General features: G+C 43.9%; 1 protein-coding gene across 1 annotated transcript in view; it reads right to left on the bottom strand.

Moving 5' to 3' along the window:
- LOC133128878 (E3 ubiquitin-protein ligase TRIM39-like) overlaps window positions 1-27,938 on the bottom strand; it is a 62,605-nt gene that overhangs the window by 34,307 nt on the left and 360 nt on the right. Inside the window, exon 2 of the mRNA XM_061242684.1 lies at window positions 25,748-25,884. Coding sequence (XP_061098668.1) covers window positions 25,748-25,884 — 137 coding nt within the window. The remainder of the gene's footprint in view (window positions 1-25,747; window positions 25,885-27,938) is intronic.

Consider the following 27,938-nt stretch of genomic DNA (forward strand, 5'->3'; position numbering starts at 1 on the left):
CCTCCTGGCTCTGAGAGAGCGCCCCGATAATGAAACCTCCACCAGATTACATCAGCAATTTCCTTTCTGGCTTACAGCTGAACAACTTACGCCATCTGTGGAATTCCTTTTTTCGCACAACTGCATATTTACCGGAGCAGAAGACGTGCGGTGTAAAGCACCTTGTTCAAGGCCAGAACAGCGGAGTTGGGATCGATGATTCAAATTCAACCCTTCCCCGCTGCATCACATTAAGAACACTTTTTTTGAAACAATGACCCCCCTGCTGTGCAATTCAGCTATGTTAGCTTGACCAGCTTGAAAATTGAGCCGGTGAAGCTGGTCATAATGTGGTCTAGCTGGGTATGAGCTGGTCAACCAGCTAGTGCTGGTAGCTTGTCTGAGCTTTCTTTCAAAACATAGCTTCAGCTGGTTGAACCATGTCAAGTTGGGAGCGGGTCTGAACTGGTCAACCATCTACCAGCTCTTTGAAAACCTAGCTTGAGTTGTTTTTTTTCAGCAGGGCCGTATTATGTATGGAACAGGATTTCCTGAGATATCTTCTTTTGTCCATTAGTTTAAGATGGTGTTTTCCAAACTGGAAAAAAAAACTAAATAGTTATTTGGGTAATTTCCTAAGTAAATAACCTATGCTGGTCGTTCCCCGCTCTGATTGGCTGAACAAATCAGCTTCAGTGTACTGGACCTGGTCATAGTGAGTTCAGTCAGGGTGTGAAATGCGTATGAAGTTCAGCAGTTTCCAGTAAGGCTGTGTGTATGTCTGTGTCCTTGTGTGTGTGTGTGTGTGTGTGTGTGCATGTGTCTGTGTGTGAGCTTGTGCGTATGCGCCTGTGTATACGTGAGTGTGTGTGTGTATGTGTGTGCCTGTGCGTATGCGCCTGTGTCCTTTATTGCAGATCAGTTCCTTGCTCAGCAGGCAGGGGGAAGTGTTTCCGCCAGTCGCCTGCCCTTATTTGGACTTCCGGCGACTGCAGAGTTCAGGCAATGGCAAACAGCGATTTATAAGTGGGAAATGCCCGTTCTCTCAAGAGCACTGTGTTCCGTGCAGTGTTCCCTGGGCGAGAAAAGATCCATTGATCAACCCCCCACCCCTTACCCACAGCCACCTACCCTTACGTGCGTGCACACACACACACACACACAAACAGAGGACATTTGCGTATGCCTTTTTGTATATGTGTAAATCAAGGCGAGGAAGGATGGAGCCTGCTGAAGGAACTTGTAATACAATCATCTCATTGTCGATACAGTGGCTGGTATATATACTGTATTCATAGAAACATTTTGGCTACAGGAAATGATTAATGTTTTCATACATCGGCAGTGGAACTTGTTTACAGTAAAGATACGCACCTTCACTGTAGTGCCCCAGCCTGACCAGTGACATCAGCATTTTCACGTCTGTCAGAATGATTGATGGGACATCAGGCTTTTCTGCGTCACCGTGGTGCTACTCATGTTAATAAAAACACTTCACTGCTCTCAGATTTGCTAGCCCCCACCTCTTTCTCTCTCGCTGTTGCCCGTTCCCTCTCTCTCTCGCACTCGCTCTCTCTCTCTGCTGCAATAATGCAAATTTAATACGATTTGGAGGAGAGGTACAACTTCCTGGTGAAGTCACAGAGCTTGTTTTTTTCCCTGATGCTGTACGTACGCACAGGTTTTCTGTTTGCCCTCTCTCTGGTAGCTGTGGTGCACCCCCCCTCCCCCTTCCTATGTCACTAATTTCACCTTCTCGTCTGCCAAGCTGAAGCTTTATGTGTGTGTATGTGTGTGTGTGTGTGTGCATATGGGTACGTGTGTGTGTGCGTGTACATGCGTTTGTGTGTGTGGGTGTATATGTGTGTGTAGTGTGTGGGTGTCTATGTGTGTGTAGTGTGTGGGTGTTTGTGTAAGTGTGTGTGTGTGTGTGTACATGCGTCCGTGTGTGTGGGTGTGAGTGTATGTATGTGTGTAGTGTGTGGGTGTGTATGTGTGTATGTGTGTGTGTGTGTGTACATGCATCCGTGTGTGTAGTGTGTGGGTGTGTATGTGTGTATGTGTGTGTGTGTGTGTACATGCATCCGTGTGTGTGTGTGTGGGTGTGAGTGTATGTATGTGTGTAGTGTGTGGGTGTGTGTGTGTACATGCGTCCGTGTGTGTGGGTGTATATGTGTGTGTAGTGTGTGGGTGTGTATGTGTGTATGTGTGTGTCTGTGTGTACATGCGTCCGTGTGTGTGTGGGTGGGTGTGAGTGTATGTATGTGTGTAGTGTGTGGGCGTGTGTGTGTGCGTACATCCGTGCGTGTGGGTGTCTATGTGTCTGTGTTGTGGGACCACGCGTTTGTGTGTGGGAGCGTGTGGGTGTATGTGCGTGTGTGTGCCTGCGCATGGGTCCGCAGTGTAATTAGCACATCTGTCTCGGAGGAGGGATCCACACCGACGCATTCATCGCCCCCAGTCACAGGCGTGATGGTTGCGTCTCTCATTCTCTCTCTCTCTCCCTCTCTCTCTGTCTCGCTTTGTCTCTCTCTCTCTTGCTCTCCCTCTTTTTGTCTCGCTTTGTCTCTCTCTCTCTTTCCCTCTCTCTTGTTCACCGCTGAGTCAGAACACTCAGGTGGAGGAGGGGAGGGAATCTCTTTTAACTGCCCCTTTAACCTCCATCCAGCAGACACCCAGACAGAGATGTGAGAGGATGATTCAGTCCTGGGGGAGTCGGGGAGGGGGTCTGCTCCACCCATCTCTATGCAGAGGATGTGGGCAGGCCCTGGGAACCCCACTCCGCTCGACTGACTGGTCCCCGTCTTTGAGTGGCAGCCAGTTATGGCACGCTGCCTCCTCCTCTCCTCCGTCTCAGGTCCACCATAAGGTTTTGGCGGCAGACGGGCAGACAGCCCCAGTGCACATCCTACATGGCACTCAGGGGCTCAAGGGGCTTGTACTGTCAGCGATATGACAGGACTAGTACGCTCACGCCCTTGGTCAAGGGCATTCTGTACATTTTAAAATGCGCTGGACAGTAACCGTATGCAAAAATTTGTATTTACTTTCAGGTTCATATCACAAGTAGAGGCCTGCTGTTGTACCCTTGAGCTAAGTGCTTGACCTGAATGTCTTCAGTACACAGCCAGCTGTGTAAATGGATAATACATCAAATGTCTGTCACCTTGAATAAGGACATGCACTCTCCGAATGTTTTCATAAAAACACAGGATTAGCTATCATTGATTACCCGAATACAAATTAACAAGCCTATGCGTTTCGTAAATGTAGTTTGATGTAATCTATATCACGTGCTTGAAAAGACTTGAAACAAAGCTTTTAAGAAATTGCATTGCCTGTTTGGGTTCAGCCCTCTGCTGATGCAACAACTGTAAAATATGTGAAACAGCGGTATAGAAACACATTAGGGGAGTAAAAAAAAACAAAAAAAACATTTTAAATGAAATATATATGATAGCGATGTGTTTGCTCTTCGTTTCTGCACAGCCCCGCGCTTGTTTTGATTCCGAAGCCTCCGCTTCAGAACTGGAATTGGTTCCGCGCGGCGTTGCGCTCGCGGTATTATTTTTACATTGGCGCTCCTCCGTGTGCGAGGGCACAGCACGACTCCGGCGCCACGTGCGTCGGCCGCTGTGGAGCGGGGAGGGTGTGGGAGCACGCGCCTGCTCGCCCCGCTGCCTGGCAGTGAGTGGGCCCGCGTGGGAGAGGAGACAGCGAGCTGTACACCCTCAGAAGTGAGGCTCTATAGATCTCTCCTGAGGAGGGAAGGGGGGGGGGGGGGAGGGGGGGGGGTTGTGAGGGAGGGAGGAGGAGGAGGAGGAGGAGGAGAGAAAGGGGGGAGAGAGAGAGAGAGAGAGAGGGAGAGAGAAGTGGAAGGCAGTCACCATGGAGACGAGCCTGAACTGCTCACCCTGAAACATTTCAAAACTTTGAGTATGGAATGTTTTGAATGTTTTTTTTTTTTCTTCTGGCAGTTGCCTGAAAATCCCACTCTAAAAAAGGGAGCGTGCCAATTACCAGCTTCATGCTTAACCGCCAGTGTGTACCAAGGGATTTAAATTTGAGTCCGCAACAGTTCCCATTTACCATGTACGTGAATGCATGTGCAGTGTTCTGTGAATGTATCCATTTTGTGGTAAAACTTCTTTGTGACTGTGTCTCCAATAATTGTTTACCAAAGAACCGAATTGAACAGAATACACTGTATATGCAATATTAGCACTGACTGTGACACATTTTAATACACTGAGGCCAACTATTGATTAGGATAACTATATGAATAACTTGTGCACCAGTGCTTTCAGCCCCTTACAGTGGCCTAGTTTCTGAGAGCCATGGTGGACCCTGTCCTTTTGTGACTGTACACGAAGTGACACCAAGTTCACACACAACCTTGACCGCGACCGCAGACCTTTTAACACAGGTCACTGTACGGTGAATCTACAGTTAGCTCACTCCGCTTTCATGCTCGCAATTCAAGAGCCGACCAATTACAAGCCCTTATGATTTACTACGAGTGGGGAGCCGGAATGTTTGATACTGTGTGATACTGTTGACTTGAAGAGCTCCCTTTCGCCCCATTGTGGGTGAACAACACGTCATGTGCAATACCTCTCTTTTTTGGCCTTTTTCCCAAGCTGGTCAAGCTGGCATAGCTGGATTTTACAGCAGGGCTAGTTATGTGTTATCTGGAAGTTAAAAGATTTCCTTTTTGAAAGAAGTAGAGCAAGGATTGATGGATCCATGGTTGTCCCATTGAATGTTTTGCATACTCTTGGAGGAAGTTAATTTAATTTGTTATTCTCTGCGGTTTGTCTCATTGATTTGACACTTCATCTAATAGCTTAGCGACGATATGGCCACATCCTTCCTTGATGAATGATCGCGACCTTTTCCTCGGTTCCTCTGGGAATTGGAATTGACATCTGTTCTTACACGTTTAAGTGGTTTATTCCATACAGTCGGAGAGAGTTAGTTTGCAGATTGTGTGTGTGTGTGCAGTGTCTGGGCGGACATAGTTGTAGGAAGTCATTTTGTATTCACACAGTATTTGACAACTCAAATTCAAGGAGGCAGTCAGCGAATGTGCGAGTTTGTAGGTGAGATGGATTTTGAGTGGAGGGAGTGAGTGTAGGTGAGTGTGTGAATGAGTGAGTATGTAAGGGAGGGAGTGAGTGTAGGTGAGTGTGTGAATGAGTGAGTATGTAAGGGAGGGAGTGAGTGTAGGTGAGTGTGTGAATGAGTGAGTATGTAAGGGAGGGAGTGAGTGTAGGTGAGTGTGTGAATGAGTGAGTACGTAAGGGAGGGAGTGAGTGTAGGTGAGTGTGTGAATGAGTGAGTATGTAAGGGAGTGAGTGGGTGTAGGTGAGTGTGTGAATGAGTGAGTATGTAAGGGAGTGAGTGAGTATAGGTGAGTGTGTGAATGAGTGAGTATGTAAGGGAGGGAGTGAGTGTAGGTGAGTGTGTGAATGAGTGAGTATGTAAGGGAGTGAGTGGGTGTAGGTGAGTGTGTGAATGAGTGAGTATGTAAGGGAGTGAGTGAGTGAGTGTAGGTGAGTGTGTGAATGAGTGAGTATGTAAGAGAGTGAGTGGGTGTGGCGAATGAGAATGAGTTGGAGAGTGAATAAGAAAACAATGAAAGATTGTTGTCAGTGGTATTCAATGCATTACTGGAGGTTTAGTTTGTACGTTGTCTGCTTGCTTAAGCATCGATCTAATTGTGCATCACACTTAACCGGCTGCTGCATTGGCAGTTCAGAGCATCTTGTTGTGGCAGCTTTGTATGTTTGTCCGGATAAGAGCATTTGACAAATAAATAAATAAAAACGGTACAGCAGCCTTGCAACAGATTTTCCACAGCCCTTTCCCACAACCCCACCCTTCTTTCAAACCACCACGCCATTGACCTTTATCTAATTCCTCAGCCTTGACTGAGCCTCTGTTCCCTCCTGTTCTCCAGCTTTGACTGGTAAACAAGGCTTGAGATTTCTGTCAGCCCCTCTGAATCTCAGCCATACTGCTGCTGCTGCCCTCATTGCCATGGCAACCAGACTAAGTCAGATGTAACCTCCAGCAGTAAGCTCATGGATCTTTTCAGCATTGTGACGAGTCCTTGTCTTTATATTTACGTACGTAAATGTGCGTATTTATGTGCCCCGTGTGCGTGCGTGTGTCTACAATTAAAAACTCAAGACGTCTACCGGAAATTGGACTTATTATCGCCAGATAGCCCAATTGAGTTGAGATTGAGAATATGATCCGTGTGTATCTGTGGCCAAATCCAGAATACTCAGTGATATGATGTTGAAGTGTTGAAATGTTTGGCTCTGAATGAGTGGACCTCCACCCACCTCAATTCCTAGGCTGCCTGCTGTTTACAGAACAGTTATGCAATTGATCTGATCTGCCATTTGACTGCTACTTGTAAATAGTTAAGCAATACTTCACCCTGCAAAACTATATCCAGTTCCAGCCCTTATTTTCCTGGAAAAATCCCACTTTTGTATTCAGATAATCCGTGTCATTCATGTTGAAATCTTTCCCGATTCGTCACATTTCCCTATATCAGTTATGTCGCTCTGTGTCCTCTAGAATTTGAGGGTCTCCTCTATCGATGGGGGTCCAGGCCACATGGCAGGGGACGGCAGAGTTTGGAGCCAGAGTTTGTTTTGCAGCTTTCCATCTGCGGAGCTGTAAACAAGACCGGGGAGCGTTTGAAAACAACCCTGCCCCACCCCGGGATGGCTGTCATGACATTATGCGAAATGACAGATTTTTCCATCGACCGTGCACCCTCCAGGAAGGAGGAGCAGCTGTACACTGCGGCCGATGGCTGGTGCGCTCAATCAGCCCTTCTAAATCCGAGTCGGTGATCGTATATTTAAGCAGGTGACTAAATTCATCGACGGTTCTGGCATATTTCATTTCGTCTGTCGGTGACAGTTGTGGATTTCAGCTTGGATTTCAGTGTGTGCGTGCCGTAAATGTTTGAGCAGATTGAATTTATTTCGGGTTGTCTCTCTCCGTACCCCGTGATCGGTGCTGGAGGTGTTAGATCATTTTAGGTAACGATTTCAGAAACAAACCTCCTTTCAAAATGGGTTTCTTGAAGTCCCGTGACGCACGAAGATGCAGCGCTGCCTTTTTCCGTCTCGCAAACTCAAGAAGCAAGCAGGTGTTCGGGAGATGTTCATGTGACGCGTCTAACTTTAGACTCTACTTAGACATTTTTTCCATCTCCTTGTGATGTTCCATTCACCCTGCTGCCCCAACCTGGCAATAATAATTTAGGGTCGCTCCACAAGGGTCCCCCCTGTCCCCCCGTGTGTCGCTGCGTCTGGCACTGGTCGCGTGCAGAACACGGTCCCCACATCTTCAGTTTGGTGCTCCTGTAGCAGGTGCTTGTTGCCACGGTAGCAGTCTGAGCTATATGTGGATAAAGGTCAGGGGGTGAGATGCAACAGCTGGTGATGTCACCGAGACGGAATGTGCTCAACAGCCTTGATGGCGGTGTGGGACTATAATGGTCTAGACAACACTCTGGAACAGGTCGTCATTCGGTATCAACTCCCCAGTTTCTCCGTCAACCGGGGGTGCCTTCAGAAACAAAGGGAGATGTGACCAATCATGGGTCTATTCATTCAGTGGAAATGCTGTGCGCGGTTGTGTTTGGGCTTGTACTTTAAAGGAGGAAGATGGTGGTTGGTCACACTTTCTCGGTTTTTATATGCGATTTGCACGAGAGGCCATTGAAGAAACACTATGAAAGTATTAAATATGTCCGTTCTGTAGTTTTGGAGAAGTAAGCGTTTTCAATTTATTGTCCTATTTTCAACCGGTTGAGAATGTTCTCCTAGTATTACGTCACACGAGGATGACCACTCCCTTTATCAATCCCATATAACTCGTGACCCACAATTTGCACCGCTGGTCTACAGGAAAGTGGGGGCACACCATAGCTAATTGACAGTTCTCATTACCACGCCCAGACAGTTAGGGTGAACTTTTATAGAGCTTTGAAAAATATGCTTGCCAAAAGACAACTGGCAAGTGTCACATTCAACCACCATATCACTTCTTTAAACAGTCTGAGAGATCTTTCACTAGCTGGAGTCTCTTTCATTTCTCTCTCTGACTGCAGGCTTTGGTGATCCTTGTTTATTAATTTCTGGCTCCTGATCGTTCTGGCTTCTGTCGTGACGTGGATGTGCCCCTGTTGGTTCAGACTAGAGTGGTGCTAAAATTGTGATGGCTTTGTAATTTCCTGAACACTGCATTCAAAAACCTATTGCTGACAAAGACAACGTGTAGGCAAAACATTTACGCAATTCCGAAACAAAATGCAGGATTTACCTCACTTTGTACTTTGAAAACAATGTTAAGCAACTGTTAAGTCTGGTTTGCAACACAAGTAAGCAAGGCGGTTAGGATTGGTCCACCATCTTGTCACTGGACTGGGTGGAAGCCTGTAGTGGCTTGTTGAAAGGGACAGAGTTGAAACATTTGGACACGCTTACTGGATACTCTGCTAAAAATCCACCTATGCCAGTCTGAGCAGTTTGAAAATTGAGCTGGTCATCAGCTGGTCTAGCTGGGTATGAGCTGGTCAACTTGCATGGCCAAGCTGGTCATGAAACTGGACAAGCTGGGTATTAGCAGGTCAACCAGCTATTGGTGGTAGCTTGTCTGAGCTGGTCAACCAACTACCAACTGTTTCATCTTGAGCTGGGTAGAACCATGCTTGCATTATGAATGTGTGTTCAGAATATGGCAGCTGCTCTTGCATGTTCCACCTGCTCTATTTATAAGCAGAGCTGGGAGGATGGAGGCACGTTTCTTTGGGAAGTGGCGTCAGGAGAGCGGGAGCTAAACCCCCCTCATTAAATGCTCAGCTCTTTGTTTTGATGCTAATTAGGCTGAAGAGGGTGATAATAAGTGCTAGTCACAGTTTTTAAGAGAATTGCTGATCCCAGCGGTGTGACAGGAAATGACAACTCTCTCTCAACACCCCTCCCCCCACCTCCCCTTTACCTATCACCTTTATCTCACACATATCCCTTTGGCAGCTGTTCTGGAGACACCAGGCTTGCTTTCCCCCCCAAGTGTAGACATAGCTTAGTTTTATTTCCCTTTGTATAGATGATGCTATACCCCCAGGTAACATTTTTGCTGTTAATGTTATGTGTGTGTTTTTGCTTTGTTATTGTCATTGTTCAAGTGAACTCCGGGGCCCTTTTCAAGGAGCGGGATTACTGAGTTAGCTGGATAACTGCACTGCGTAAAACCCTGAACCCTACCAAATCTGGAACATGGACGGAGGTCAAAACTGCTGTTCCGGGTATTACTCAGCACACTTATCCAGCCAACTCTGTAATCCTGATGTGATATACCCCCCTGGTCATATGATTTATAATTTTTTTAATGAACCTTTTTAAAAATGGGATGAAACGGTACTCAAAAGCTGTCTGGTTTGGGGCCAAACCTTTAACCAATAACCGATTGGTGTAGACATAGGCATTCTCACTGAACCAGTCATCACGGGTTTACGCAAATCATTTGGGGAAAAACAGCCATCCTAAATGGTCGCTGTTGAAAAAGCCTGACCTGGTTTTGGTGCTATTTCGCTCTTTTTTTCACAGAGGAGGATGTAACGATTGACCTTGGGGGGTAACGATTTGGTATTGATGCGTTCTTTTTGATGGCCTCAGCAGAGAATGCTTATTGGCATTACAACACGCTAAACGATGCACCATAGAGTACTGCAGCACGCACACAAAGACTCTCCGAGCTTTAGTCCCCATTCGTCACGGGCACATCAGAGCAGAGGTGCGGCACTGTAACACACAACCTCGTAATCTGTGTCAGAGGATGATGGAGATTTTCCCCTCTTCCTAATTGAAAAACAGGTTTGTAGACAAGTAGTAATTGAGAACCCGGAGCAGGGTGAAAAATGATTGGTGGGGCATTAATTAATTGTTTTCTCCCGGGTTAGGGGCCAGCGGATCTTGGCACGCAGTTGACGTTGCTGATTAAAATGGCTTCGTCCCTGGTGTCTCCCTTATGGCCCAGTTGGGCGCAAGCCAGGGTCTGATGCGTTCTTCATGAGGCTCACTCGTGATTTCCTGGAGGCATGCTCACCAGCAGACTTCTTTCTAACTGACTCAACGACAGTTATACCATAGATGACAGATCAGGGCATTAAGCCCATCTTTGCTGGTCATTTGCCGGTAATCTAGAATGAAACACTGTGCATTTGGTCTGAAAAGACACTCAAGTTCTCTCACTTTGTTATATATCCTATAAAATTTGCAAGTAATGTTCACCCTCTATCTCCATGGCCAAAATTGATCTTGAATCCACCTCATTAAGTTATTTTGCCATTTTAAATATGTCATTTTGAAATGGCAAATGGTACCTTATATTTCTTTTCATTAGCCAAAAGTTTAATCCAAAGGCTACTCTTGTTGCCCTATAACAAGTGCTTCAGTCAAATTCATTATCCCTTTAGGTACATGGCATTAGGTGAGAACCTGGGGCCTCATTCTTAAAATGGTCTAACGATCAAAAAGTATCTTTAATAGTGGCTTACGCAGTACTACAACAGTTAATCACCATACAATACAAAAAATAAAAATATTTCACCGGAATTGTGAATGTACACCATATTTAGTGTGAAATGACACTTGTGATCACATTAGGTGATATACAAATACAGTAAGTTTGACTGTTCCTGTTGTTTTCATGTTATAGAAACTGGCCCAGTGCTGACATGTTGTTGAAGGATCCCATTGGACTACCAGCTTCATAAACTACACCATTACACCACTCAATTTATTTTTTGGGGTGCATTATCCTGGGGCAGTCACATACAAACATATTAAAGAGGGGGGAACATTCACAATACAATGTAGGCTTTACAGCTTTATTCAGGAGCACTATTGCAGTACATTACCTGTGATATGAACCTGAATTCTTCTGTATCCATCTCCTTACTCACAGCGAGGAGCAGAGTCCATGGGGTTATTCAGGTGTAGTGCTGTGAATAACACCATCGTCTCTATTCCAGATGGCATTATTATGCCTGTACATACTGTACCTCCCCACATTTACATCCATTCATAAATACTTAAACATGCCCGTCTTTTGGAAGGGAAAAATCTGCCTTTTGGTGCCGCTGGTATATCTGATGCTGATGTAATCGCAGGTAAGTGTTCAGCTTTTTACGATTACGTTCTCCGGAAAAGGGGGAAACCATGCAGCGAGACAATTATAAGGGCCCTCAGCCTGATAACCCAACGACAATAGCTGCTCACAAAGAGATAAATCCCCATTCATGCTTACGAACGCATTACTCACTGCAGCATGTTAAGTGTTTACTGTATGTCTCTTTACTCTCATTTATCTTAGCTATTCTGTTTCATATTCCCTTTTTTACCGCTGTCTGAACATATTCATCAAGGGCAAATCATAGTTCGGCACATTTCAACAAGGTGGTTGTTTATCACTCACCCAATCCCATGGAACATTTACCACACAATCAATAAATGGCTGGCCTGATTAAAAAAGATCTATTACAAAGACTGCCATTCAGAAACTGGACACCTATTGTATTGTATGGCATCAATAAAACATATCAGGCTACGTTTATTAGCTGACAGACACAATGTTCCACCTCTCACTCAGTGAATGACTTAGCTTCCAGCCAACAGTCCACTGTCCAGTTGACTCTTAGTTGTGCGCAATGACCTCCATTCAATAGATGTGTCCTCATATGATAATTAACTTATGTGAAGTGTATATAGTTTTAACCCTGGTCTGTAAGAGATATGTTGGCTTAAATTGGGGCATTTTATATTTGTAAAAGTTTTTTTCCTTATTGTAGAGTAAGACATAAGCATTTTTGCAAGTAAAATAATTAGCCTAAGTTAAAATAGCAAAATAAATGTATATTTTCCTTTTCAACTCTCTCTGGTGACTATGACAGATAAGATAACTATAAGCCCTGTAGGACTACTGCCCACAGTTGGCATTGAGAAAGTAAGCACTTGAATCCAGACCATGAGACATGCCACTGCACTAATGACTAATGCTTTACTGTAGCTCGACGGCCCATGGGAGCCTCCAGTACTCCTCACTTGCTAATTGCTACATCGCTAATCGCAAAGTCGATGACTGCGTCGGGGAGGCCGAATGAAACTGCCGTTTTTCGTGATACCAGAGACCGTATCAATGTAGAAATTTCTATTTGGAATGTATTACCGATCCGAACCTAATTTGAAATAAAGACGCTTCTAGACTGGACTGGACTGGAATTCAGGGGTACCCCAAATAGCGGTATATTCAGGATGTTTTGGAAAGGCTGTGCCTCAGATGTCTGTCCCAATACTTGCGCAAACCAGTGGATTACCGCCCCCACGCTACTGTGAAACCCGCAGATCAGCGATCCCATCTGTGGCCGAAACCAACGGAGCAGTGGAGAGACATGAATAGCTCGCCGGAGCCTTCTCTCCAGACGGCCGTAGCTTATTTAGGCACAGCTCAATCAGGGGGTTCTGGGGGATTTTAAGGTCTAACGTCGCATTTTGGAAACTTCACATATCATACTAAGTCTTGCTCTGGTTTGATCAACACCAATAGAAATGAAAAATTCATTGGTATTACTTTTTCCAGATAAAATGTGTAACACTTTACAATAAGGTTACATTAATTGACATGAAGTAATGTAGTTGTAAACTAACCCGAGAAGTTTATCTTTACAGCTTTGTTGATGCATTTAATGTAATTAATATCTGTTTACAGCCACATTAGTTAATGTCAATTCATATTTGAATGAAAAACAAAACAGGTAATGTATTTGTTAATGGCCAAGTAATTAAAAGTGTATTCTGTGGTTTTCTACTGTGTAGATATTAATGTAACTAATACATTAGTTAGTAGTTCATGAATACATTAACTAATGAAAAGTTCATTTCACGCTTAAATAATGTATTTTTTCATCAATTAATTCATGTTAACAACTACATTAGCTCAGGCCAATTCATGTACCCTTATTGTAAAGTGTGACCAAATGTGTGTAGGGCTGGTTAGAGAAACATTTGAGGAATTGAACAAGTGTTGGCTTGAACTGGCTTGAACTGGTTTGAATGGCCAGGATAAGCCTTTGTTGGACAAATGCAAGTTAGTAAAATATTTTAAACCAGGCTATCCTTTTACCAAATTTGACAGGAATACATTGTTTCACTGCCTTGTCTGTGTAAAGTAACAACTAACAAATCAATGGTAGCCAGTAAGCAGTGTAGGTCTGATAGCATCACTTCAAGTTCATATTCTCCCAGTGTTGTACAGAATGCGACTGTAGGTAATGACTCAATGGCGGCCATTGTGTGACGGTACTGTGGTGTCAGTTACAGTGCAACGTTCACTCTGCATTCTGAAGAAAGCAGCCCTGTGATACCGCCACTCTGTGTACTCAGCAGGAACATTCAGAGCATTATTGTTGGTACTGATAGAAGGCTTTCTCCTGTTTTTGAAACATAATCCATCCTCACAGTATTTCCAACACTTTTTGTACTGCGGTACAAATGGTAAAATCACTGTGCCACAGTTACTCAATTCTCTTTCCCTCGCACACACCCACACACACAAGCGCTCCAGCACAAGCACACTCACTCTCTCTCAATCTCTCTCACCCACATCCACAAATATTACTTTGCTCTCTCTCAAATTCAAATTCATAATGGCTCATTGGCACAAAATATATTTGTAAACATTACTAGAGCATACGGCAATACACTTGAACATAGATAAATAGTCATCCTCACTCTCTCCCTCTCCCTCTCTCTCTCTCTTTCTATCTCTCTCCCTCAAACACGCAAACACAAACAGTGCTCTCTTCCACTCCCACCTCCCTTCTATCCCCTTCGCAAGTGACTGATGGTAAACACAAAAACAGTCTTATTTCAAACAGAGCCTTGGACTGAGGCAGGCTAAAATGGAAATGCAAAGACAAAAGAATAGATTGAAAGAGAATCTGGGTCAGTGTGTATTTATACGATTGCCAAAATCAGGAGGGAGTGCGGTTGTTTATGGGCCCGCTGAGAGGTGTGGAGATTTAAGAAGGGTCTGCAGTGTGAAAGACTGATTTGCCCTTTTGTGGATTTATACTGGGCTTTCATTTGCAAAGATATATGGGTAAGAGTTTGGGAGGAAAAATTATTTTGATTGATCATGGCTTAAGAAAACACTTTTACATGTGCACGTACGCACGTAAACACACACAGACATACAAACATGAATGCACAAACACACACACACTCACATGCCAGCACACACACACACACACACACACACACACACACACTTCACAGACTGTCTAAATACAGCTTTATTTCAGGTTTCTAGGACTGTATCAGCACGATGGTATGGACCAGTGTCTAAAAATTGTATTAATAATGCAATGAAAGAAAAAAATCACCACTGCAAGAACGTCTGCACAGATATATTACAGACATCCCCGTTTCCATCTCCCCATCTCTCTCTCTCTCTCTCTCTCTCTCTCTTTCTCCCTTCTTCTGTTCTGTGTGCTGGAATGGAAACAGTCACCGTTATGTCTTCCAGTTTCCTTTCCTGGGCTCATAGTTTATTAATCAGGTGCTCAGTACCTAAAGTACAGATGAGCAGAGATTTAGGCAGGGCCTTAAGCCACACAATGTAACACCCTCCCCCCACTCCACACCCCTGTTACCCCCACACACAAATCCAACACCCCTTACTCCCTGTCAAATCTTCACTGCTTTCGACACCTACACTCCTCTAATAACCCAACCCCCCTATTACTGTACCCACACATAAACCAACACCAACTCCTTCGATGTTTCCTTCCTCTCCGCCCTCCTACACTCCTCTGACACACCCTGTATTGCTCCTCACCCACACAGCACTTCCCCAGTACAGCAGTCGTGCTCCGTGTTTGAAAAGGCAAACGCAGGTGTTAGGAGACCGAGCCGAGCGGTTAATGAAACAGATGTCTGGGAGCCTTCGGCTGTGTCCCGCCCGAATCCCCAACCAGGTGAGGTTAAGGCAGCCTCTGGTCACTGCCAGGCCAGGGGGAGGGAGGGTGGAAGAGGGAAGGTCACGTGTTGGAGGGAGCCAGAGCGCTAGATAGAAATCGAGACTGGCAGAAAGTTAATGAGCAGCGCAGCAGCCTCGGGAACAGGAGACGGTGAGGAGGAGAGACAGAGGGAGACAGGGAAAGAAAGAGAGAGTGAGAGAGAGAGAATGTGAGGGGTGATGGGAGAGAAGGGCTCTGCACTTTCTGGAGTCTTTTTGTCAGAAAAAAGCAAAAATAAAAGTTAAAAAGTGAGGGGCATGATGGTGGAAAAAGATGGGGTTGGGGATGCTACCAGTGACAACAGCCTTAAAAGAAGTGAGGGTGTTCTGGATTTGGACATAACTACTGTTTCCTTTGTCAGTGTTTCTACCTACCCCCTCAGTCTCAATGTCTTATGGTTTATCTGGACTGACTGAAATGGGACATAGCTTATGCATAATTCTCATCTCTGTCATTGGTGTATTACTGTAAGAATGACATCATCCAGGAAGTGTGAGTGTCGGACCATTACTGTAAAGACACTACACAGCCATGGACACAGATGGGCAGACACATAAACCTGCTGACAGACTACACAGTCACAACGGACTGACAGAGGACGAGGAAGGATTTGACAGACTGTGTGACAAATAGGGAAGGCCAGATGACAGACTGACAGGAAATGGGCAACAGATACCCAACAACTCTTTGAGACATAACCAGTGTCTTCATCACATCAACATCAACTACGTGAAGGTGACTCTAAGGGGAATACAGCAATCAAAAACTAGGGTTTGAAGCATGAACTATGAGCAACAGGAAAGCAGTTGAGGGAAGAGGCATGTGTAAATACGTCACACCTTTGCAAACTGTCCGACGACCATCTGACCGATGTCTAAAGCTACCGTTCCCAAACAGCAAGCTGAGAGCATAATGAGATCTCTCGGGGTCGGACCCTCTGGGCTCCAAGAATAGGGAAAATCGGAGGTGAACAGGCCAATGAAACATGACGGAAACAAGGGATAAACAGAGGGAGAGAGACAGAGTTCGGTGTCAGTAAATAGACCCAGTTCTATTTATTGTAATCATTCCACTTATTATGATGGAGACTGCTGACTTTGTTTGTTGACACAAATTTATGCATTGAACATACCAGTGATTATTTTTAACAACCCTTTTCTCTGGGAATAAAATATAAGATGAAAGGCTCTATATTTTCTTAAGCTACATCACTGGTGAGTCAGTTCTTTAGTGTATCAGAAATCACTGGAAAAAAGGCTGTCAAAACCACAGCCATTTGGGCATATTATGGTCTGTCGAGACTGTGACCCAGCTGGAAGCTTTTTTTTCTGATATGAGATACAGTAAAGAGGGGAGGGTAGTGACGGGGGGAGACACATCCTGAAAAACTGGAATATGTGCAGGGGGGGGGGGGGGGAGACGCATCCCGGAAAACCAGAATATGTTCCCAGTTTTTCCATCCACCCATCTCGCAGTTAAAGCACTGGCAGAGTGGCGCACTGAGGTGTGAAATTTATTTCAAAGACTGACACGCTCCATGAATCACTCTCACTGTTGCCAAGGCAACACTTTGGCATATCAGCTTCTACCAACACTTTTAATCACTAACCTTTAGTCTTGTTTACAGTGCTTTGACAAGGCTGAGTGGGGGTGGCACACACACACACACACACACACACACACACACACACACAGACATCACATCACATGCAAATGTATATTTTACACACGTGCACAGTTTCTAATTTCTCCATTTTTGTAACTGCTTTATATGACGTTACAAGAGGCACATTTAAAACTGGGGCTTCAGCATGGATGCCCACTTGTCATATTGTCAGAGGACAGCTGTACAGTAAAAGAGATGGTCTGGGGCCAGACAACATGTACTGTTATTGTTTTGGCTGGATAAAAATCTGATAATCCAGTCGGCTGAGCGACTGGACTAAATATCAGCTGCAATCTTTTTTGGTCGAAGCAAAGATACATCGCGCCATCCCCAGAGATTTCGCTTTTTATTTTCATTTTTCACTTTCGCGAGGGACATTCCATACCCAAGCTACAACAGTCGTAGTGCAGTTAAAATAAGATTTGCTCCGCGATGCCTTTTGAAAATAAAAAAACACTAATACAAGTCAGTATCAGAGACTGCCTCTGGGCCAATGGGGAAAACAATCAAAGTGCTGACCGCGTTTCCATCGTCCCTGTCTTTACAATTTCGCTAATACCCACACCTATCGGTGTTCTGCTTTAATTGGCAGGCTGCAGGGACGCACTGTTATGTAATGCGCTCTTTGTTGCTGTTCTGAGCCAGACACACTTTGTCTTGTATTCTCTTCTGGGTGAAGGGAGAGGCTGATAAGCAATATTGCCTCTTTTGCTCCCTGGCATTCTCCCCTTTTCTGTCTCTCTCCGTTTATTCTTTTCGTCTTCCAGTACCTCGTTTACTGTATAAATAGAACGAGCGGAAAACCTGTGGTGATTTAAATGTAACTGTGAATCATTTACGACAGGACCACATCTGCGCGTTTGTAAATGAAGCCAAATGAATGTGTTGACAGTGTAAAATCTATACATTTTCTCTTGAGTCACTTCAGTGATTTAATTGGCCTTGAAACATCAGTGTAGTCAGCACATGCCAGACAGAATCACAGATATCTTGTCATCGTTTAATGTGACTAATGGTATTTTTTTGTCTCTATTCTATGTAGACAAGTTCAAGTATCTGTAGTGAAAGCCAAGAAGTGGCTTATTTGGTGTTTCTGCATACAAGGTCACTTACAAGGCTGCACTCAAGAAAAGCCTACATCTTTCTATTGCTCTCTCTCTTTCTCTATCTCCCCCTTTCTCACTCTCTCTTTCTGACATTATCTGATTTCACTATCTAGTTGCATGGAACATTGAGGACACAAAACAGAACTATCCTTTTTTTTTTTTTTTGTTCCAAATAAACAGGGCATGTGACTATGCTGTTTCGCAGGTATTTTCTGATTTCAAGGTAGGTGGTGTTCCCCGCTCCCCGCACCGCCCCCGTGCCCCTGTCTTCGTCCGCTTCATGGTGGCGATTTCCGTGTCTGCAGCCGCATCTGTGCGCCGATCGGCAGCTAAACACTCGTTTCCAGTTAATAGAGGCCGCGAGGACATCAGAGTGCCAGCAAGGCCTAACCGAGGGAACGAGGAGCTGCCAAACGGACTCACCGCCAGCTGCCACCCACCGAGCGGCCCTGCGTGGGAGTTTCTGCCAGGAGTTAGCCACCTCACCTCACCTCACATCCAGTCAGGCACTGTCACTCTCCTTGTTGTTTAAATATCATTTTTTAAATCCCAAACTCCCTTACCATTCGTCATTAGTAAAGACCTTTCAGCCTCCCTTCTTTCCCAGCAGGTTTTTTGTACCAATTTACTTCAGGGTTTTATTGGATTTTTGTTACTTTTCATTGGATTTCTTTTTGTTTTAGAGTGTCCCAATATTTCTCAGTCTCAGTCTCCTGCCAATGCAAATAAAACATCGGTTCACATTGTCTGTTATGAATTTTTTTTTTACTATATTATATTTATTTCTGGGAATTATATAGGAGAAAATTATACTCCTGGTGCTTAGTTTTGCAGTTTCTTTACAGTAATGGTCCGACACTTATTACATTACATTACACTACAGGCATTTAGCAGACGCTGTTATCCAGGGCCACATACAACAAAGTGCAGATCAAACACAGGAACAAGTGTGAAGAGGATCCTAGTGGACAGTATGGTTCTGAGTCCTAGCGTGACCATACAGATACAATTGGAACCCTTGAAGGATACATCAACTTAAACTAGCGGACCACGGTTGGCAGCTAGAATATCCCGAGTACGACAATACAATATCATGGTGGGGAGGGAGGGAAAGGTGCAGCCTGAAGAGATGAGTCTTCAGTCTGCGTTTGAAAGTGGTCAGAGACTCTGCTGTTCTGACATCCACAGGAAGGTCATTCCACCACTGTGGGGCCAGAACAGACAGCAGTCGTGACCGAGAAGCGCAGGTGCAGCAAGGGGGAGCTGCCAGGCGTTCCGAAGTTGCTGAACAGAGGGATCTTGCTGGTGTATACGTCATACTTCCTGGATGATGAATAAATCTTTTCATCAGCAGTTTAACCATATATTTCCAGCACTGAAGACTCAGACCCCTAGCACCCAAGATTCCTTTGAAAAATAATGTACTTGACTTCACACTCAGAGTTCATAAATAATTACCAAGCATAAACATGACATGCCCATTCGCCTAAGCGATAATTCCGGGAAATGCTGATACCATATTCTGCTTCTCTTTTCTTTCTTTCGTTCATAATGTGAGCAAAAACTAGTATAAAATCCAGGAAGTACGTTCTGTTGAAGGTTGTCTCACTTTGTTGATCTTGAGTTGGTATTGTCCATCCTTCAAATGCACTCTAACATGATAATGTTCTACATAGCTGCAGCCTATGAATGGATCCAAAGTCTATGAGTGGAAACTGAGTAAATGTTCTATCCTATTCTCCTTTCTATTCTATTTTATCTTTCTATCCATTACTCACTTCCCATGTCATTTTACAGGCTTACGTAATGAGCCTGGATAATGTTTCATCAACCTACATATACATGACACTTAGGTATACAAGCCAACCATGTACCATGAACATGTTACACATTCTGCATTTACATGGCTAGAAGCACGTCAGCAAACTTGAACTGTTTCATATTGACATATCGTGGATGTAACTGCTAACATATTTCAGAATACTATGCTAAAAGTCTGATTACTTTGAAGGGGTCACAAAAATACTGTAACATGACACTTTTTGGGTGCCATATTGCCAAAGCGCACCCTAAAGGTTGAGTTCCTGTTCTAGTTGATGTGTACATAATTAGCTTCACCTGATGTGAGCCTTTGATTAAAGTTATCATTTCGATCAGCCATTTTGTTAGCTGGAATTTCATTGGCTCCAGTGATCGTCATCCTGGAAAGTTAATTACTCCCCATGATTAAGAGGTTATTTTATAATTTAAGTTTTATGCAGAGATGTCTCACTTATCTGTTATGTATCTGGTCTAGGGCCAAGCTGTCTGTGTGACAGAGAAGGGGAAAGTGTGAACGCTCTGTTTCTTGAACAATGCACGTTGAGGTTTAACACTAATTTTGAGTTACACCACTTTGAGTTAAGTGAAACCGAGGGGTCGTATTTCATTTCTATCACCAGGCTGTGATGTCTAAAAATGAAATTAATCATGAGCTATGTAAACCAACATCCATTAATGCAGTTTCATTTAGTAGTCCATGTCATTCCTGATGTAAAACCCGGCAATGATCTGCTTGAAATACCAGCTACCAACCGTTTCAAAACATAGATTGAGCTGGTCAAACCATGTTGAGTATGGAGCTGGTCTAACTGGTCAACTGGCTACCAACTGTTTCAAAACCTAGCCTGAGCTGTGTTAACACAAGTTTGCATGCAAGTTCAAATTTGGGGCACTCACGTTTTTGTATCATTTTGGGTTTTAAAGCATGTGTTTGCATGCCTCTTTCCTGTGTCTCTGGCTAGCTTCAGTGGCTTTATGAGAGTATTGTCTGCAGGCCGCCTGGCTGGCTTATTATCCGGTGTTTTAGGTGTGTTCTGCTTAGCTAGCAAAACTCCCAATCCACTGGGTTCGTTTGTGTGGAGTAGAAGCAGATCACAGTGCAATTCTACTATTTGGGAAGCGACTGTGAAAATAAGCGAGGAGGTCCTGAACTTTGCAGAACTTTAATGAGCTGTAGTTTTGTCGAAGAGCAAAAGCTGTCTGATGATTTTTGTCGATCCACAGTCAAAGCGTCGCGTCACAGTTGAGATGGGGTGTCTCCTTTTTTGTTCGATTGGAAATATGGCTGGGTTTTTTATTCCAAATAAAATACATTCTCTTTGACTGTGTCTTTCTCTCAAATTTTCTGTTTTTTGTCTCTTTGTTTTTCTCTTTTTCAGTATCACCTGGGAATGACTGTGGGTGTTCACAGGTCATCAGGCCCTAACAGTAGTTCCTGCAAGCCATTAGGACCGAGTCGATTGTGTGAGACTTGGCTGCAGGTGTTCCACTCTCCTGTGGAGCGGGAGATTGGAGTAGAGTGTGTCTATCAAGTGGGTGATTGAGAGGCTTATTTGCGTGGTGACTCAGGTGGTCCTCCAACCAGTCAATGAACTCCCTCACTCTCGAGAGTCAGTTAAAGAAATCAGCTGAACTGCGCTACTTGTGCTTTTACCATTCTCCATTTTTAGTTGTTTTCCATATCCTGCGTATACATTTTGATTCGGTCGAAGGAACAACCAAAAAGGGAGTCTATATTCCATAGCAGACTTTGGCCGGAAACGGAGGAAATGAAAGCCTGAGAGATAGAATGGGTAATGTCAATCAGTAGTGTCTCTCCTGGACTCAATTCACTACACTCGTTCGAGTGCTTGTCTCTTCCTTGAGACATGTTTACTGCAGAAAACAGCGTAGAGGGATGCTGGGCAGACATTGACGTGGGCTGCGTGTTACACGGTTCTCATGGATGCAGTGGCCTAACCACTTGTCACCTGCACCAATGTGCATGTCAGTGACAAACCAAAGTGAGTGTCAGGCAGAACAATGGCTTAGATGCTGGAGCTGAAACAGGATAGCACCCCTCCGGCATGCTGGGTAATTGCGTGCAGCGTGAAAGGACATGAGAAGTGTGCCGTTCCCGGGCGGGCCTATAATGTCTCCTGGCGGGAGGGTCGGCACTTTTCACCCTAGTGGTCACTCTTTTGTTGGGTGGGACGAAGCTGGTAGTGATTTTTATGTGTATATTTGTTGTGTGTGTGTGTGTGTGTGTGTGGGGGGGGGGGGGGGGGGGGATTGGGGAAGGGAGGGGGGTGTATATGGTCCACATACAAGGCTGTGGTGGTTTGGAATCAGTTGCCTCTGATGTAACATTAAAGATTCAGGACCTCCCATTTTTCAGCCTGGGGGTTGCATAACCGGAGATAAGGGAAGGGAACCGCATGTAACTCTGGACCTGCATCAAATATTAAAATACAAGAAAACGGCCTCTCGCTTGCCTCATGTCTCTGTCTAGTCCATAGCATTTGTGTGTACTGTATATATGGGTGTACACACCTACACACAAATAATATTATATTTACACTGTTTCATATCCTTTGGGATTTGAAAGAAAGTAAGGACTAAGAAGCAACAGATTAATTGGTAACTGGTTTGACATCATGAAGGTTCCTGTATTTCCTGACACGTAAAGTCTTATGGTGTAACGTCATTTAACTGTTTTAGATCTGGGATGATTTCAGATACAATAACAAACTAAACTTATGAAGTTATAAACTTCTCTTTCATCTCTTTGTTACTGTCAGAATGATTTATTGACAGTAACAAAGAGAGAGAAAGAGGTTGGGTGCACATCTGCGGTTCTCTGGGCTTCCTGCACCGTATTACGTTACTGATCCCCTTTCCCCCGGAGGGACTCCCGTGACACTCTTATGTCATCTCGGTGAATAGATGTCGTGGGTCTTCGGCAACGGTGATGTTTCAGGACGTGTGTTTGACTGGGGGACATTTGATTGATTATGCTGATTGGCTAGCAAGCTGTCTAGCAAAATCAATACCGTATTCATATTCTCAGTACTGGCATGTGCGGTTGTTCTTTTTCCTCCTGCTTTGATGATCTTGCTGGTGGGTGTCGCTCATCGTCAGTGTGAGGGATGTAGGCCCCTGCTCAGCATTGCCTTGCAAATCTTCCTCCCTTTGATACGGTTTGTGTGCTGATGCCTGCTTGTGAAGTGCCGTGACTAATACACAGCGGGAGGGTGCCTGTGTTTGTGGACATCTTAGGCTCAAGTGCCCGGTTACAAGTACTCGCACATAAAAGCATCAGCCTCCAACGCGCCGACTGAAATTGAGGGATAAGGCTGCGTGTTTACAACGTATTCATATTCTAACCTTCGCCTTAAGAGGAATATGGTTATGACGTGCGTGTCATTTGCACCTCGTTGCCCTCTTTCCCGTAAAGACATTCGTACATACGCAAAAAAAACATCTATTTAATTTGGAACTTACTCCATGTTGCTGAAGTCATAGCGTGTACTTTATGTCTTGGGTATATTTTCTTTAACTCGGTATGAAACAAACATATGCTGGGTGTAAAACCCAAGCCCTTAACACATCCAAACGCAGAATAGACTGTTCCATATTTAATAGCAGCTGTTATTGGAGTGCTAATTGACTGTTATCACCTAACTTTTGTTCACACAATAGGCATCTGAAGTTTCTAGGCCATTGAATTATATTCATGCAATACTGAATCCAGTATATTCAATGAATCTATAGTCCTGTTTTACTTGACAAATAATAGCTAAAGTATTTTAGTCTAATTTTACAGATGAAAATTAAATATGGCGACATTTATGATTTATGATGTTTAGATCATGAATGTTTTATGATAAATAAATCGATCGACACCAATTACTTTGGAACAGGATCAATTTTGCCACATTATCGTTGAATGTAATATTGTATCACCATCTTTTGTCACAGGGGTTTTCAACCTCAAATGACTGATGATTGATATTACATAGTATTAAGAGCAGGAGTAAGGATGTGTATCCACCTGCAACAACATAGTGACAACATGGAGCAGTCAGATGATCCATGTTAGAATAGAGATCAAGCAGTGAGAGGAGGAAGGAGAGGAGGTGGAGGTGGTCAATAGAATGGCAGATGACAAGTACTCCTTCAGAGAGGTGGCCTTGTTTCTCGTCTTAGAGGTGGTTGTCCTGGTAGAGGACAGTGTCTTTCACTGCAGTTCAGGATTTTTTCCCACTTTGTACAAACTTTGTATAATTTTGTTGCTATGATTACAGTTTTTTACAATGCTAAAAAAAAGTGCACCAGCACTAGAATTTTTTGTCATAGAACAATGATCTAAAAAACACTAACAACCAGTGGAATTACAGTCGATGCACTATTTTCTGTTAGTGATTTTCAAATTATAGAAATGTATAGTTTTTGGTGGTTCAGCCTTTTTTGTAAAAGCAATGAAAAAAACATTCAGTTTGGTCAACATACAGTGCTGTTGTGCTAACTGTTCTAAAAGTTCTAAAAACATTATGCTTTTTTGCAATTGTAAAAAACCTGTTGAAACAAACCCACAGTATGTTATAATTATATACAGGGTCGAAGTGATTGTAAAAAAACTGTAACGTTATCAAGGTGAAGCTTGATAGCACTTCATGAAGGAACTATAAGATAGTTATCACATTATTTCACATTTCAGCAAGTCACAAATTCATACATGAACAAAAGCACTTCCCAATTACTGTGATTATGTAAATCATATTTATTTTTACATAGGTAAATTTAATAATTTTGTTAAAGATAGACTCTTCTGAGTGCTACGTTTTATACACCAGTGATATTTGATCCGTATAAATATGTGACTAATGGAACATACGTTATGAGAATGCATATATCCCACCTATCGATCTAACCATCCAAACACATTTTTAATAACATGACAAAAATGGTACAAAATTAACTACACTCGGAAGATGGCTTTTACACTACTCTGTACGCCTATGAATAAGCATGTGCATGGACTATGCATTGTTTGAATGCGTGCCTGTGCCCTGTATGTGTGGTGTATATTTACGTGCGTATGTGAGCACATATGTGTGAGTGGAAGTCTGCTCTTGCATTGTTTCTGCAGTGGGGTCTGTCTGGTGGCCAGGTGGTCATTGGACTGATAGCAGGCAGGAGATATGTGGCTGGTATAGGGAGAAGAACTTGGTGGAATAGGATGAGGAAGCTGAGCGGTATAGGGTGAGAAACAGGGGTGGTATTTAGAAAGGAGATGGGTGGTATAGGGTGAGAAAGAGGGATGCTATAGGTTGAGGATGTGGGTTGTATATGGTGAGGGACTGGGACAGTATAGGGTGAATAAGTGGATGAAGAGCTAAAGAGTAATTGTCCAAGCTTGACTCTAGAGCTGGCACGGGGTTGTGGATGCAGATTCATCTTCAGGTCAGGCTGACCAAAGGGTGCAGGAGCCAGAGACAGCACACTCCACTGGTCTAATTCACTGCTTTTATTCTCTCCTCTGTCCTTTCCCCTGTGGCTGTCTGTCTGTTCTCTTGTTTTATCCGTAGATTTATGACAGGGCAGGACTGAAAGTAGAGCAGTGGGGCATGGCCAGAGAAGAGAGAGAGAGTGTGTGTGTCTGTGTGTGCGTGTGTGTATATGTGTTTGTGTGCACGTTTGTGTGCACGTCTGTGCACGTGGCCCTGAATGTGCATCTGTGTGTATGAGCCTGTGTTTGCATGTTTGTGTATGAGTGTGTGTGTGTGCCTGCATGTGTCCGTGTGTGTGTGTGTGTGTGTATGTGTTTGTGTGCACGTCTGTGCACATGGCCCTGAATGTGCATCTGTGTGTATGTGCCCGTGTTTACATGTGTGTGTATGTGTGTGTGTGTGTGTGTGTGTGTGTGCATGCATGTGTACGTGTGTGCGTGCTTGTGTGTGTGCATGCATACGTTTGTGTGTGTGCGCGCCCGTGTGCGTCTGTGTTTGTGTATGTGCGTGTGCATACCTGCACGTGTGCGTGTTTACGTGCGTATGCGCAGGTACGCGCGTGCCTGTGTACCCTAGCAGATGTGCAGATATCGCTGCACACCTCCACAGAGACGCTGTGCTCTTCGTGCGGCTGAGCTGAGCCGAGCCGCACGTGTCCAGTTTCCAACGTGCTCACCTCCCCGCCACCACAGATGGCGAACAGTCTGCCTGCGTGGAGAAAAACACCGGGGCACATTCGAGCAGCCCCACAGGGGAGGACTGCACCAGTGCAGCCCGGGAGCAGCACAACACAGCGTTTTAGCACACACACAACAAAGACTCACACCCGTCTCTTCAATCCAACCCGCTCCATAGATGACCTCTATTCATTCAGTGACCTTGAAGTTGTCGTTGCTAGGAATTTTCCCTACAAAGTATCCCAGGTCAAGAGAACACAGGACATCGTATTTTAGTGTCCCATAATTGTGTTGTTTTATGCGTGTAGCACTGTGCGGAACCTTCTAGATTGCTGTAGGATCTTCTCTTCTTTTCACCTATCCCAATAGGAAATCTGCCGCCTTTGAGGACTACTTCACCTGATAAGAACTTTCCACTTGCTGGGGCTTATCTTTGCAGCCTTTCAGTTGGTTCAGATTTCCTTATTCGCTGGCTCTGAAGACCCAGAAAGTCTGAATATATTATTTATTGAAGGTCAGCTTTGTAGCTCCTTGTTGCGCTCTTAGATTCCATATAAAAGCATCATTTGATCAATATTTTGCTAACTGACTCCAGTATATTTTGTCTGAAACATTCCAAAATGATAAAATTAACCTCCACATTTGGGAAAAATACCAATTCTGGCAATTGCCAATGCCCTCCAATAACAGTACTTTCCCACAATCTTTCAATATCATACACAATCTCTAAAAACAAATATGAAGAAGGTCATGCTTTTCAGTGGCTGATGCAAGCTAGCTTTTGGGTCCCACATTTGTCAGGAAGAAACAGGCAACATTTTATTTGGCCAGCTGAGGATTCATTTTCAAAAATAATATGAGAAACTGCCTCTTTTTGCTCTGGATATCAACAACAGTTCATATTTTTGTTTTTCTGTCAGAAGAAACCAGAGAAAATGCAGTTTATTAATTTTACTGCCCCCCCTCTCTCCCCCTGCTTTCTGGCTGTGTGTTTTTCATATGGGAGTAAATATCTTTGTCTCATTCCTGGGATGTATCACCTTCCTGTATGTAGTCACAGCCCTGGGGCCAGACTAAATCTGTTCTTTCTTTTCACTGTTGTCCACCTGATTAAGGGCAGCCATATCCCTTATTCGATCAGATCATAAGAATAATAAATTACAGGGCGAAAGAGACATCTGTTAGTTTCCATTCATGACATTTTAAGAAAGTTCTTGTGGCATTTTCAATCTGGTATCGAGATTAAGGCTCTTGATGGTGTTTTATTAACAATAATGAAGTGTGATCTAAGTACCTACCGAGTCTATGAAAATGCGTTACATCTATGGTATATCCCCCACAGTTCTTCTTAACGTGGTAATGTGCTCTTTTTACATGGTGAAAATGTAGAATGGTGTAGTACACCAGCTTGTTAATGCAAATATTTAATGAGCCAATCATGTGGCCACAACTAAATGCATAAAAGCAAGGTCAAGAGGGTTCAGCTGTTTTTCAGACCAAATGTCAGAATGAGAAAGAAATATTATCTAAATGACTTGGAATGATTGTTGGTGCCAGACAGGTTAGTTTGGGTATCTCAGAAACTGCTGATCTCCTGGGATTTTCGCACATACAACAGTCAATAGAGTTTGCAGAGAATGGTGTGAAAAACATCAGTGAGCTGCAGTTCTGCGGCAGAAACGAGTTGTTAATGAGAGAGGTCAGAGGAGAAGGGTCATACAGGTCAAAGCTGACAGGAAGGTGACAATAACGCAAATAGCCACACATTACAACAGTGGTATGCAGAAGAGCATCTCTGTACACACATGTCAAACGTCTAAGTGGATAGGTTACAACAGCAGAAGCCCAATAAGTCAAAATAATAAGTCTAATAAATGACTAATAAAGTGTTCACTGAACATACATTGATATGATTGCACAGGAATGCAGTTCTTTTCAATTCAAACAATTTCAGCCATTTAAAATACTTAAAAGAACTGTAAATGTGCAGTATATGCAGCTCACCAGCTTGGAATTTGAATGTCAATTACAAATAATTGGCATTCAGATGCAATGTGTAAAAGAAGAGGTTCCTTCGCAATTGAC

The sequence above is a fragment of the Conger conger genome, chromosome 5 (genome assembly GCF_963514075.1).
Source record: "Conger conger chromosome 5, fConCon1.1, whole genome shotgun sequence".
NCBI lineage: Eukaryota > Metazoa > Chordata > Actinopteri > Anguilliformes > Congridae > Conger > Conger conger.